The sequence below is a fragment of the Lycorma delicatula genome, chromosome 10 (genome assembly GCF_047948215.1).
Source record: "Lycorma delicatula isolate Av1 chromosome 10, ASM4794821v1, whole genome shotgun sequence".
NCBI classification, from domain to species: Eukaryota; Metazoa; Arthropoda; class Insecta; order Hemiptera; family Fulgoridae; genus Lycorma; species Lycorma delicatula.
The window spans coordinates 1,802,283-1,818,180 of NC_134464.1; the positions used below are offsets into that span (position 1 = coordinate 1,802,283).

At 30.9% G+C, this 15,898-nt stretch overlaps 1 protein-coding gene across 2 annotated transcripts in view; it reads right to left on the bottom strand.

Moving 5' to 3' along the window:
- Positions 1 to 15,898, bottom strand: part of LOC142331329 (myrosinase 1) — a 70,423-nt gene extending 54,525 nt beyond the window's left edge. Inside the window, exons 1-3 of one of the 2 annotated variants that reach the window (XM_075377156.1) lie at positions 15,768 to 15,898; positions 12,298 to 12,460; positions 11,251 to 11,384 (exon numbers count right to left, since the gene is read on the bottom strand). In XM_075377156.1, the coding sequence (XP_075233271.1) occupies positions 11,251 to 11,384; positions 12,298 to 12,379 (216 nt within the window). In that variant the 5' untranslated portion in view covers positions 12,380 to 12,460; positions 15,768 to 15,898. Of the gene's footprint in view, positions 1 to 11,250; positions 11,385 to 12,297; positions 12,461 to 15,721; positions 15,741 to 15,767 lie in introns of those variants that run through there. The other variant, XM_075377157.1, reaches the window with a different exon arrangement.

Here is a 15,898-nt window from a genome sequence, read left to right on the forward strand (position 1 = left end):
ATGGAACCAGGTTGGTCTAGTGGTGAACGCGTCTTCCCAAATCAGCTGATTTGGAAGCCGAGAGTTCCAGCGTTCAAGTCCTAGTAAAGCCAGTTATTTTTACATGGATTTGAATGCTAGATCGTGGATACCGGTATTCTTTGGTGGTTGGGTTTCAATTAACCACACATCTCAGGATTGGTCGAACTGAGAATGTACAAGACCACACTCCATTTACACTCGTACATCCTCTGAAGTATTATCTAAAAAAAAAAAAAAAAAAAAAAAAAAAAAAAAAAAAAAAAAAAAGACTCCCGGCAAAGACAATGGTTTGCATCTTATTGACAGCTACTTCAAACCTGCTAGCGTCCAACCAGTCCATGATACTGTCGAGGTCATCGGCGGCTTTGACCATCAATTCCGCCTTCGTATGAGCAACCACTAATAGAGCAAGGTCGTCGGCGTACGCTATGGTTTGCGACCCCTGAGGCAGCTCCAACCTGAGAACCGGGTCGTAGGCCAAGTTCCATATTGAAGGTCCAAGAACAGAACCCTGCGGCACGCCCGTGGTCACCACTCTCCTTACCATGCCACCGTCCGAATCATAGACTATCTCCCTCTCACTGAGATATTCGTGAAGAATTCTCCTCAAATAATCACTGACTGTCCTCTTCAAGGCTTCTATTACGAGGCCCTACGGCAGCGTGTTGAACGCGTTTCTGATATGTACTGACTATACGCAAGGCCGCCGCCGCTGACCGCAATTTCCTATTCAGGCCTTGAGAGTAGTAATCGTTCAAAAAGTTTCCCTCCTGCGTTAAGTAAATAAATCGACGGTACGCCGCAGGCTCCTCGGCTGACCTATCCGGCTCTTCTTAACCAACCTCGCTCTCTTCCATTCCACCGGGAATCGCTCGGAGGACAAAAGGCCTGTCATAAAGTCCGCGACCAGCCGAGGGGCTATGTCCACAAGTACCTTTATCACCTCAGCTGGTACCTCATCAGGCCCTGGGCTCTTACCGATACTGAGCCTGCCCGAAGCAGAGACTACCTCATCCACAGTGAAATGCCTAATGTCATCCGCAACTAACTCTGCTTTGGTCGCAGTCACACTGACCGGGAACAGTTTCCTGATCTTTTTTCTTGGACCAGTTTGAAAATTTTTTGGACTAAGCATTCTTAAAATCAATGAAGAATAATGATCATCCTCTGATAACACAAGTAAAATTTGAAGAAAATAATTACAAACTCATAACTTACAAATGTAACAGGCATACTGTTTTTGAACAAAATTTTGACTCTGAACTCCAAAAACTCAAATTCAGCAAAATCTGAAAACTGGATTTTCACATGAAAGGTGTAATTTAATATTTTTGTTTTGATAATAAGGAATGAAAACTGTAGAAATAAGGATTAACTTTTAGGAACTCACAAATCTAATTTTAGGGGTTAACTTTGACATCTTCATGATAATTCTTAGTTAAATACCACATCCATAATGATTGCAAACAACTTGACACGAATCACAAATCAAGCCAAAGAATAATAAAACTCTTCTCAAGAATAACAAGCATCCCATAGCAGGCTTATTAAGGAAAAAGGAAATTGGCTTCCTGTTGCCTTCTTTATGTCAAAATTTAAGTAGTTTACTTAAAACACTATAAGTGACAGCTTTATTCTCTTCACCACAGGACCTGTCTCTAAATTGAGAATAATTCCTCTTAGAGAAAGCAACTTTTATTAGTGTCTCTTGTACCTCAGGATTTTTACATGCATTACAACCATAAGAACGTTTGATCAAAAGTATAAAGCAATAAATCAACTGTTTTAGTTCAACTTAATCTGTTCATGTATGTGAAGCAGTTATGGGCAAATGCATTTTCTGATTTTTTATGAAATCTTGCAGTAAGCTTCCTAGTTATTAAGTGGAACATATGTGCCGGGCTCTGTGGTGCAAGTGGTAGCGTCTCAGCCTTTCATCCAGAGGTCCTGGGTTTGAATTCCAGTCAGGCATGGCATTTTCACATGCTACAAATCATTTCATCTTATCCTCTGATGCAATACCTAACAGTGGTCTCGGAGGTTAAACGAAAATAAAAAAAATAAATAAATAAAAAAAAGAAGTGGAACATATGTGTAAGGATTTTTCATAAAATTTTCTGTTTCAAAATGGTATCTGTTATCTTTCACAGACAGGGGTAAAAGATGTGGTGGAGAGAAAGATTTTTCTCCAAACCATAGTTAGAAATATATGGTTTTTTTCATACATCATTCTCCTGACATCACACAACACAAGATAGTGAACTATCTTTCAGTAAGTAAGTTACTTCACTTTTTCATATTTATGTCTATGCCTAACATTTCTCTGAGATTGTTCTACTTTTGTACAAATTGCATTTTTTTCAGTTTAATATTAAATTTTTAGATAGGCATCTCATTTACAAAAAAATAAACAAAAAAAAAACATAGGAATGTAGTGGAAGTTTCTAATAACTGATGTTGAATTCATTATTAAATTAAATGATGTTGATAAATTCATCAGTAACTGATGTCCTGTGTCCCTGGAAATGGTGGTTACGATATTGCTAACACAGTAATATTATTTCTGCCAAGGATTAAACCTTTCATGATTATAATTAACAATTCCATTTTGTACTTTCAATTTCCTTTATTAATTTAATTTAATTGTTGAACTAAATTAATTAAATTTTTTTTTCCTTTGGTTAGGGGAGTAATCCCATTTACGGACAAAGTGTTGGGCTCGCTAACAGGTTCCACAGATGTTACAGCATATGTAGCCTGCACCCTACCGACTAAACCTCCACTCCACAATTTGTTCAGAGTCCCCGCGCATCATCACTGTCAAAATCAGCAAACTCAGCTGTGTATAAAACTATTAATATTCTATTAATTTGTTACTTCTATCAGTTTGTCTTAAAATGCAATCACTTTATCTAAAACCACAGTATAATTTATCAATGAGCCTGAAAGACAATACACCTATTAGTGTAATTGGGAGAGTAAAATGGTTAGGAGCGGTATAAAATAGAATCTCATTAAAGTAGATTGCTTGTTGGAGAAAAACTTTTGAACTACCTGGAGTGGCTGTGGCTGTCAACAATTATATTTAACGCACTGTCATCATAAAAGAATAGTAGGATTTGAGTTTCTCAGATCAAGGTGTTTAGTACATTTTGAGAAATTAGGTTGATAAAATTGAAAGCCTCTATCTGAAAAGTTAGTGTACAGTCACTTTAACTGCTGCATCAATCTCTGGATTGCTACTGAGGTTAGTTTCTTTGTTTACTATTTGTTTTGTTCAAGAAAAACCACAGTGTGTTTTGTGGCATACTGAAATTAAGTCAATAATTTTAGTTCAAAGGGCATTTTGAAATAGGTATGAGGAGGCGCCACCACATGAGAATAATATATGATGTGGTTCAAAGATACAGGATCTGTTTTCAAAGAGAAAGATCAGAAGAAAGTGTTGAACAACTTAGAGAATTTGCAATCAGAAATCCTAATAAATCCTTAGTTCATCAAAGCCTTATGTTACAAATTCAAAAAACAAACTTACATAAAGCTCTACATAAATGGTTGCGCTTTCACGCATACAAAATTCAGTTACTGCAAGAAATAAAACCATACAGAACACCATTTCTAGTTTGCTGTTGAAATTTTAGACAAAATTAATGAAAATGAATTCTTTAAATGATTTAATTTTTATAGATAAAGCTACTTTACACCTTAATGATGGATTAATAGACACATTTCATGAATATGGAAATCTGAAAAATTACATATAATTTTTGAGAAAATACACAACCACCTAAGTTAATATTTGATGTAGTTTAATGAAAAATCATGTTATTGGGCTTTCTCTTTGCTGAAAAGGCTATCAGTAATGGACATGTTTATTTTAGCATGTTAAATATTGGTTTTTTTTCAAATGGATACTTCAAAACGTACATCAGATTTATTTCCTACAAAATGATACAACCCTAAACACTAATGCATTCGTTAGCCAGGCTTTGAATGAAAAAACTGCAGGTAGGTGGATAGGCTGAGAAGGTGTAAAGGCCAAAGTTACCTTCGCCTTTAAGAAGTTCGGATATAACCCCTTGTGATATTAGCTTGAAGGGATACATTAATAACATTGTTTACTTATAAAAATTATGACATGAATATTAAAGGCATAAAATTAGGAAAGTAAATTACAACCATAACAGAAAATATGTTATGTCACGTGTAGACAGAAACTGAATATGGATTGGACATTTGCTGAATGATGAGCACACAAATTTATTGATTGCGTAACAAAACTAACTGAGGTAGAGAAATTGACAAATAAAATGATATAACTATACGTATTTTTGTTTTTATTCAATTCATTCCTTAAACTCTATCATTCTTTAATAATAACCCTGCACATGATGCAATATGTATCAAGTTGATTTCCTTATATGTCATTGTAATTTGATAAGACATTTGATAAACGATGTGACAGAATGAAATAATTTTACATATACTATTATATTAAAATATACAATATAAAAATAATAATTTCCTTTTTTTATTAAAATAATTTCAATTCTTTTTTTAATAATTTTTATTTACAAATTTTAGTTACATATTTAACAATCTTTGTTATTTTTTAATTTATTTTTATAAGTTTTGTTAAAAAAAGCTGTAGAAAAAATAAAACTTAAATAAATGCATTTATTTTTCACTAAAATAATCGGTTAAGCTTTTTGTTTAAAAATTTAGATGGTATGAAGATCTCTGCATACAAGCTCTATTATTACAGAAAAACTTTTGTCATTTGATTTACGTTGACAACAGCGTATGATGTTACCGTCACGTAATCACATCTTACTCCAGTTGTGGACAGTAAACAACCTTAAAACTATGAATAGGTTCAGGTTGTTTTTATATCATCAGTATACATATAGTAACGGCTTTAATTTTTCCCACTTTTATCTTATTGCTGATTCATAATAATACAATTTAAAATTAAATATCGTTCAAAACTTACTTTACTTCAATATTTTAATCTTGTCCTAAACTATCTTCAAGAATGATCATTTAGTTTTCACTTTCAAATAGAATTTTTTCCAATCTCTATGGTCTCATTGTTTTAAATGGGATCTTTGATTTGTTATCTTCAAAATGGCTGTCTGAAATCCCATCTGCCTTTTAATACAGTTCATAATAACGTACCTTCAAAATATATTTAACACAATAAAAACAATCATCAAATTTACGTTTGTTGATTAGTTTCTTCTGAAAGGCCATCACAGCTTTAAAACGCATATAAATACATGTATTTATTTAGATAACTAACAGATTCAGTTGAGTCTCTTTTCATAGGAAAACACATCAAGTTTTGACTCTCATAGTTCGGTCACCAGTGTTGTTAAAAAGGATGCATTTACTGGTGTGAAAGTGCTCGCTGTGTGTTTTGGTTTCACGATTTAGTCAGCAACTTCAGTTTAACATAATTTTAGTAGAAAGTATTGTAGGGAGCCTCCTAGTAGGCACTCAATTTACTCTTGGCACCAAACCTTTGTTGAGACAGGTTGTTCTGTTAAACATACAAAATCACCAGGATCCCAACATATTCCTGAAGCTGCTGTGGAATAACTCGGAGAAAGCTTTGCACGTAGTCTGAAGAAATCAACTCGACGTGCATCACGTGAGACTGGCATTCCACAAATGATTGTTTGGTGTGTATTATGTAAATGATTGCACTTGAAGCCATACAAACTAACCATGGTTCAACACATTACAATGACGAAAAAGTTGTTCAGCTGTAGTTTTGTGTGGAAATGACAGTAGAACTGCAAACAATGATACATTTTTAGACAATGCAATTATTAGTGATGAATCAACGATTCACATCAGTGGCAAGGTGAACACTCATAACTGCTGAATATATGGGGTAGCGAAAAACCCTCGTGAAATTTTGCAGCATATTCATGAGAGCTCTAGGGTCAATGTTTTTGTGCCCTAAGCAAACAAAGACTGTATAGCTCTTTCTTCTTCCAGGAGACAACTGTAAATGGTATTGCTTCAAAATTTTCTAATTCTTCAGTTATACGATGATGACCAACATGGACACCATTACTATCAGCAAGACGGGACACTACCACACTACCATCTAAAAGTACGAGATTTTCTTGTTACTTCATTCCCAGGTCGGTGGATTGGTCGTGAAAGTCCAATTGCATGGACACCTCACTCCCCAGATTTCACCTTGCTAGATTTTTTCTTGCATTGATTCATTAAAGATCGGGTTTGTGTACCAATTTTGCCTGCTAAACTTGTTAAGCTAAGAATTAATGCCACAGCTGCAGAGGTAATGCTGACTTGCTGGCTACAGTCCGGAATGAAATTGACTTCAGGTGGGATGTATGTCACATTACAAATGGAAGCCTTATTGAACCAAAGTGAATTTTGGGTGACATGATGTGTTTTTCTATGAAATTTGACCTCAACCAAATCTGTAAGTAATCTTAATAAATTTTTATATGCGTTTAAAGTCCTTTTTGAATCAGTTGGTATTTTTCATTGTAATCCTCACTGACAAACTACTTCTGAGATCAGGAGATGAGCTCCCTCCTTCAAGAGCTCTGCCGCCTCTTCCTTAACAGTTTGTGAATTTCATCAATGGCCAGCATGTTGATTGTGAAAAAATTTCTTTAATTTCAGGTAAATATGAAAGTCAGGCTACATCGAGATAGTGGAGCGAATGTCTAATTAAAACTTTTGCAACTGTTCTGTGTTTTTTAGCAACAAAAGAACACACATTGCAGTGGGACACAGACATCATTAATGAATAAACAAAGCCATAAACTTTATAAGATTTAGCAGTAGTTTTCTGGATTGATGGTTTCTCCTCTAGGAAGTTAGTCAATGTTTATCTGATCTCCAAAAAAAAAAAATGTTGCCAAGACTTTAATAGTTGAGGGTGAATGTTAGAACATTTTGGGTTTGTTTGGAGAATGTGAGCAGTCCCAGTCAAGAAATGGTCATTACCGTTTTGGGTTTATAATGAAACAGATATACTTCTTTTCATGTCACTAGGTCATCCAAGAATTTGTACCCTTCTGTACAGTAAGAAATGAACCACTATCAGACCATGCAATTGGCACACCTTGAATGTTTATGATCAACATTAATCACAATAAATGATTAATGAAAGATAATATCTAATAATATCACTCAAGAAACTAGAGCTGACAATGTCACAAAGAAATTAAGACAGATACCTGACTAGATTGCATTCTAAATGACGAGCTAGTTAATATATATAAACAATTCTTATTTAAAAATAACCTGAGCAAAAACTTATTATTTTGCATTGTATATCTTAATTTATAAATGGTTATGATTTATCTAAAACACCTAAGGTACAAGAAACACAACTTGAATTTGCTTTACTTGAGACTGTTTATAATTCCTATCAGAACTTAATTCCTATGACAAACACAGTAAAAATGTCACTTGTTTCTAGTGAATATGATATGCTGAACAGCAATATTATGTAAGGCTTAGTGAAGAGGAAAACAAAGAGAAAGCCTTTCATGCTTCACTTCTCTTAGTATTTCCACCATGAAATTTGTCGTTTTAGAGTGTGCCCCATGTTTCATATCAAGTCACTGATGATACTAACAGACACAGCAAAATAAGACATAAATTGAAGCAGCCTTTACTTACATGATGCATCCTTGGAATTTATTTGTAAACAAAATAAGTTTTTTTTCCATTGTAATATGAGTATTTGTATGATGCAAATACTTTGGTAATATCTACATTTTGCAGCTGATGGCTCCATACAGTATTACAAATATATTACCATTTAAATTCTAATATTATGTCAGGATGTAGCCCCAGATTTCATATGAAAATTCATTCATCATCTTTTTAAATAAAAATTGTAAACAAATATTAATGTGTTTTAAGTACTCTTTAACATATCACATTCAAAAAAAATATGGTGTCATCATTTACAACTTTTAAAATGTATTTCATCACGCTCAATGTTTTTCTTTGAAAAATAATTTGCATCCCAGTAAAGAAATGGGCTGATGTAAAACTAAAATTTTAACAGTGAAAGGGACATTTAATAAACTGATTTAAAGTTAATAACATCAATTTCTTTTTGCATGGTTTTAACATTTACAAGTGACTTCGCTGCCACATCATTTGATGGTGCTTAAGCAACATTTTCAAATATACACATATGATTGTTTACATTTATAAATCGTTCGTTTTAATAAGTTCTTTTGGTGCTGCAGCAGTATAAAAAGAAAGACAGTGTAATCGGTGCTATGAAGGGAAAGTTATTGATGGCCCAAAACTTAGGCCCAAGGCCTAAGTTACACGGCCCAAGACCTAAGTAACAAGGTTTTTGCTGATATTAATGTTTCAATACCCCCCTTAGTCCAAAATAAAACACATAAAAGTTATAGAAATTTCTATATGAATATATGTTGGTCTGAATTCTGATGAAAATCTCCGGTATGGGTCAACATAAATTCTTTGAAAACATCTCAAAAAGTTTCTATCTATAAGGCATTGATGAATTAAATTTTGGTGAAAATTAAAAAGGATAGAGGTAGTTTTCATAATTTTAAATTTTTTTACTTTTTGTATATTAGTTGTAGAAAATAGAGCTTTAGCATGCTAAAAGTTATTTGAAATTATTTAACTTAATTTAATTTAGGTTAATTTAATTATTAAGTTATGTTAAAATTCTAAAGTTTTAAATGAATCAGATTTAGAATGAGGGAATAATGTAGAATAATCTACATTATTTCTAAAGAGATTTTGTATCATATTTCTTAAGCATGTTAATCAGTTTAAATTTGACGCAAATATTTGGTTATGTAAATATATAAGTATATATATATATATATATATATATATATATTTATAAATGTATGTATGTAAGTATATATATATATATAAAATACATCCCAGTTTTGGCTTGATTTTCAGTTCCATTGGACAAGAGACATAATGACAGCCACATTTTTTTTTTTTTTAGTGAACTATAATTTTTTTAACCTTTCTGGATAAAATTGCATTAAGTTGGGTCAACTTATTGAAGAATAAATTACTCTAATAAATAAACTTTTAATCCTCAAAAACAAGGAGATGGATGGGGCCCTTACTTAAAATATAAATTTTTTAAACTTAAAATTTTTGTCAAATTGGATGCAAACTTTTTTACTGAATATTTGATCATTTTGGCAATTATATTCCAATATTGGATAATTTTATAAGGTCATCACTTTTTTACAATGAAAAGGAGGACATAAATAAATTGAAGAAAAATAATATTGTAAATAAAAGAAACATTTTACTCATTGTAACATTAATAAGGAATACACTGTATTATGATAAATCCATGATAAAAACATTTGTAACAATTTATAATGTAATTATGTATTCATACCTATTAATTATCATTTAAATGAGTAATTTTCTACTGAATGAATATTTTTTGTCAAAGTATCATCTTTTAACAATGTACTGAAAATATCTGAACAAGAAATATCCTTCATATTCAATTTGAATGTCACATCACACACAACAGATGAGCTCGGTATCTAAGACGGGAATTTACAGATTGGTCTTCAAATATCGAAAAGGAGGACATGTAGGAGGACAGAACTTACAAAAGAAGTACTGTCCTCCTTAGAGGAGGAGGATTGGTCACCTTAATAATTGATAAACAATCAATGCCACCTATTGTTTACCAGCAGGTGTTCCAGTTTTTCCTCACCAAGTCGAACCCAGACGTGATGGTGTACACTGATGGGTTGAAGTATGACGGTAACATTGGTTGTGCTTTTGTTTTCAATGAACAGACTTATATGTTTGGCCTACCCGGTGTTACGAGTATGTTCAACGCAGAACTACTCATTGTGGATAGGGCTCTAAGTATCGTTGGCCCTAAATATAGGAACATTCTTATTTGCAGTGACTCATACAGTGCTCTCCAGGCGTTGGAAAACCTTTATTCCAGACATCCTGTCGTCATTGGCATTTATGATAAAATTGCTGAGTTAGAAAAACGAAACAAGGGGGTAGGTTTTTGCTGCATTCCTAGCCACGTTGGGATTCTTGGTAATGAGAGGGCGGATTCTGCTGCGAAAGATGTGTGTATTCAGCCTCCTTTCACCACCTGAGCTACTACCTTTGATTTTATTAATCATATAAAACAATCACTGCGAGCAAGGTGGCTGGATGGCTGTTGTCGATAGTAAACTTCGGCGGATTAAAGACTCAGTGTTGCCGTGGGGCTCCTCTTGCAGGAACTCTCGTCGTGAGGAAGTGGTCCTCTGCCGGTTACAGTTGGGCATACGAGGATCACACACGAATATCTAATGGCAGGAGGAGACCCACCCCTGTGCACATGATGCAACTGCTGCATGACTGTGCACCACATTCTCGTGGACTGCGTATGTTATGCGGCATTGTCGTCAGTTTCATATACCCAGCAGCATTCGTGATGTCTTGGGTAATGATGGCAGGGTTTTGGAGCGAATGTTTCTCTTTTTGCATAGTACTGGGTTACTGCAAAGGATTTAATATACTTATATATGTTTTTCTGTAAGGAGAGTTTTTTAATAATTTTAACCTTTATTTTCGATTTGATTTTTTAGTTTCATTTTACTATCCGGGGTGGGGATTTTTGCACAACCCATCAGAGTTTGGTAAGTTTTTATGCTTACTTTATTCTATTATTTTATCTTTAATGTTTTGTCAACTTTGTCTGTGATATTAGTTTTGGGTTTTATTTTGCCTTCTTGGCTTGTTTTAGTAGATTTTTATTATATGATTAATACTACATTTGCACCTTGTATAGCTTATTATTTCAGAGTTATATTACCCTTTTAATAATACCTACCGGGTGATGATAACGCCCAAGCGATTTTCGTCCACAAACAACCAAAAAAAAAAACCTTAATAATTAAGTCAATATTTAAAAACCCATGGTATATTTGAAATACGTATCTGTCAAGGACGATCTCAGGAAAGTTATACTTTGCCAACTTTTTAGCTGCTCATTGTTTATAACTATTGACAATAATTAATATCTTTTTTCCTCTTTCTATTATTTTTTAGTTATTTCAGTTTTTATAAATATTGTATTGATTGCACCAATCATCAGAATACTTTTCAGACTGTGTCGGTATTTCACTACACTAAAAAAGGCAAATAAAGAAAACCAGAAACATTTTTAATTTTGAAATGTACCTGTAAATCCTTCAGTGCTTGTACATCATCTTCATAAAATTCATAACTCTTACATGCATCTTTACCATCTGAACCATCGACAATTAATTCTTTGTGTGTTTCAGTGTATCTATCCCATATACTTTCTCCTTTACCTGTAATTAGAAAATTAATACAGATTTAAAAATATATATATATTTTATAATACGTTTATTAGTGGAATATTTAATAATAAGGCAAAGTGTAATTTATGTAGAAAACTGTAATTAATATTATTTAACAACACTACAAACTAATGGAGGACAGCATAACAAGCCATTGGTCTAATTTTTTCAAAAAAATTTAGGATAGTCTTCTAAATTTCCTTCAAATTATAAAATTATCAATTGTTCCATTTAATTTTATTAAATTATCATAATTACCATTTATACAGTCAAAACACAATTATGCATAATTACTATCAATAAGGTAAAAAAACGACTAATCTCTACTTGATACAGTTTATATCTTTTTGAAAATTAAAAACAATTAAATTTAAACTGCAGATTATATATTTACTTTTTTGTGAATTTGTTTATTGTATGAAATAGGGAACAGATTTTATATTTTAGAATTAGAGGGCCTATTTTTACTGATAGGAACACAAGTCATCAGTTTAGGTTTTTATTACCCCTACATCGCAAGTAAATATGTCACAGACAGATTCATCACTCTACTGAGTTCAAATAAAAAAAGTAGCTCTTCTGGTAACTAAAAGGTGTCAGCTTAGAGTTAGTCTAGCAACTGTTACGATTCCTTTGATATCAAACTACTGAAAAAAGGAAACAAATCAAAGAGGGACTGTTTCTGATCAAGAATGTTATGAATGTGATAAAATTCACAACACTTTAAAATTATTAAAAATTATGGAAAGAGAGTTACTTACAATTTTTATTTAAATTTGATAAAATATATTTAAAAGTTTACCATGTCAGTTAGGACTGATACAAAAACTTTAAATGCAAATGTGTTATAAATAATACATAAAAATATTAAATTTTTTACAATTGTAAAATTACAGATACTTACCATCTTTATCGTGCGCTCCTTCTATTTGATATGAAGATGATCCGATACCAAAAAGAAAATCATTAGGAAATTTAATATTCATTTTTAATGGAACTAACTGAGATTTATATAATTTCAGAGAATTGTGTACTACTACTTCACAGTCTCATTAACTTTTTATTATCTGAAAGATAAAAACAATCAACTTTTTACAACTTAGTTTAAATCCAGTCACCTATTTAAATTGAAGTTAATTTTTTTTATAAAGTCAAGTTGTGTAATAATAAACAAACATGCATTTTGATATTAAATAATACTTTAAAAGAGTGTAATCTACTGTGCATATAATTACTAATTCCTTTGCCTTTTTTTTCTGTGCATACCCTAAAAGTGCTTCTTGATGTTATAAAAAGTGGAAATTTGGCAAAAGAATGCTCAACCTGTGAAAAAAACAAATGATATGCCCAAAAACTTTTCAATACTAGCTTCAAAGAAGAGATTCCAAAATTTTTAAAAAGAAAAATCAGTATTTATTCATATTCAACTTAAAATTTGCCTGCTTAACAAGTTTTTTCAAGTTAGTTTTCATTACAAACTGTTTTGTGAATAGAAACACAAAACAAGTGATAAAGACACCTTTTATCTAAACTTTGTTTAAAATTTTGTTCATTTGTTACATAAAATATATAAGCAGTTTACACAACGATAATAATTTTAATTATAAATTTTAAACTCCTTGACCTCTATGGCAGAAGGGTAGTGTTTTCATTCTTTTCTAGAGGGCTCTGGGTTTGAGGATTTGAATAGCGGTTATGCATGGGATTTTTCACATGCTACAAAATTAATTTAAAAAAAAATTAATTTAGTTAATTAGTAAAAGCTTGCACTAAAAGAATAAAAAGATGCTCTACGATATATATAAAACACACATATGAAAAACTTATACTGTATATATAAATATACAGAACATGTATTTATTTAATTTTCAGCACAAATTACACTTCTTTTTTTTTCATAAAATATGAGGAATGTTAGTAGTCAGGAAATGAAATTACAAGATGGCAGCACCTGTTGCTTTGTACATTCTATTTTTCTATTACATTCTGGTGTGCTTACATTTTAGCACATTACCCTCCATTAGCACCCTCCATTACCCTCTTATATAACACACAGAAATCATTATCAAAGAACCAATTAAAATACATAATACATAGTTATCTTTTCTTAAAGAACAAAAATAAAGTAATCTTTTATCAACAATTTTTCAGACTCAGAATAATGTTTATTTCAGAAATTATGCGATCTTTTCCAGTTTCATAATTTTTTTATAAAAATTGCTTTAAAACATTTCTTTAATCGAATATCTAGATTAAACAACATGAAAAAGATTAATAGAATTTAAAAATTACTAATGATTCAATTTAAAATTAGTACAAATATTTCATTCAAAATTCTTTTTGAGTTAAATGTAAGATCCTTCTTCAATGAAGTATACATTAGGGCTGTAGTTAATGATGCCACTCTTAAAAAAGTTATGAAATCTCTTTGGTTATATCATAATCAAATAATGCATTTTATATTGTATTTGTTTAACAAATTATTCAAATTTAATATATTTGTAAATTTCTTATTATTGAGAATCTTAGGTTTTATGTGCTAAATTAATATAACATTACCATATTGTAGTTAATATTTTTCTATTCGTGTCCTATTTGTATGAAATGTTTTGTAAAATTTTTGTTCTGTTGTGTGTACTATCTGTTTATGTTCCTCATACCTGTTGATGAGTGTGGATCCAGACTATCCGATGGGATATTTAAAGTACTAGGTTTAATTTGGTTTTTGTGTATTGCTTCAGTAAAATACACTCCTGGGTTATTGTATTTATTAGAGTATGTTTTGATATTATTCTAAATGGTTTTTTTTACAATTTGTTTGTTGCTTTAAAAGTGACAAGAGTGAATTTCTTTCCTGGAAATGTTGACAGTTATTGTGACTGTTGGTCGACATATATTAACATTTTATAGTTATCTGTTACTAGGGAGATTTTTGATTTTGTTCTATATTTTATGTAATATGTAGAGTGGATGGGCAGCAGTTTGAGTTGTACTGGAGAGACTGGAAACACATTCACCATAGATTAAGGAACACTTGGGCTTTACATATAACCACAGAATCAAATTTTGCAATTCACCTCATACAAACAGGACACATGTACAGAGAGATATTAAGCATAGTATGCAAGTTTTACACGGTACCAATAAAAATAAAGATTTAAACTTCAGCACTATTAAACTTACAAGCGTAATTTAATCGGCAAAAATAATATATTAGATGAGATAACACAAGTTGATTTCATAGTTAAGAGGTATGTTAACCACTTTAACACAAGTGTCATTAACAACTCCGCTATCATTAAGTGCATAGAAATGCTGATAATTAGCTTTGAAATTCCTACAGTAGAAAAGGTCAAATCTTTTGCATTGCTCTCAATTTTACATCAAACAATGATTTGATTTTCTCTTAAATTAAAAGATGAGTCGGTTGTGAGAATTTAATAAATTATGCCTAAACTCTGACGAAAGTTTTATGCAATAAATAACTTTATTTATTGATTTCCTTACGGAATGGATTTTTTCCTCATAATGAAGATAAAACAATTTCACAGTTATCTATCGAATACTTAATTGTAAAATATATCAAATTCACTTTTTGATTTACAGTCATCATCAATAGATACAGAAGAATTAATAAAATTAAATATAGATATTAAAAATAAAATAAGAATATAAAACAAATATTGACAAAAAAAAACATTTAAAGTAAGTCTAACTGTGATTATAGAATAATTAAAAGGCTATACAATTTAGAACTATAACAATTTGTTGTTAGTTATTTTTTGAACTCGAACTTTTTGTTTTATTTACTTTATTAACTTTTATTAACTTTTTGTTATTTTATTAACAATTTTTGTTATTTTATTAACAATTTTTTTGTTGTTTTATTAACTTTTTGTTATTTTTTAGAACTCGAACAATTTGTTGTTAGTTATTTTTTGAACACAGGAAGAAATATGCTTTATAAGTATTAATTATTTATTTATTACTTTTTTAAATCTAATTTTGTTTTCAATATTTGTATTTATCTTTATTAATTCCCTTATATATAGTGATGATGAATGTTTATTAATCAAAATGCTCATCTAACTTAAATTTTTTATTAAATATTCTTGAGTTTTTCCAACTTTTGATTTTATATTATGCGTGTATTACTCCAGCTAGATAGGAAAAAAATTTAAATACCAAATACTTCTTAAAAGAATAGCATATTTCTTTTTGGACTCATTCTGCAATTATGACTTCAGACATGAAAAATAAATAAAATTTACAATATTTAATAACTTTTAAAGGAATATGAAAAAGTAAAATAAGTAAATAAAACTAACAGTTTTCATTATAAAATGTAATGGAATGAAGTTTTCCTTTACTCACGTTTGAATGAACTATCAAGGTATGAAATCTTCTACGACAATGGTTTTACAAGGAAATACAATAATATATTAAATTTAAAACCTTGGCGCATACACTTCTCTTACGATTATTTATTACCTTCATTCGGTAAT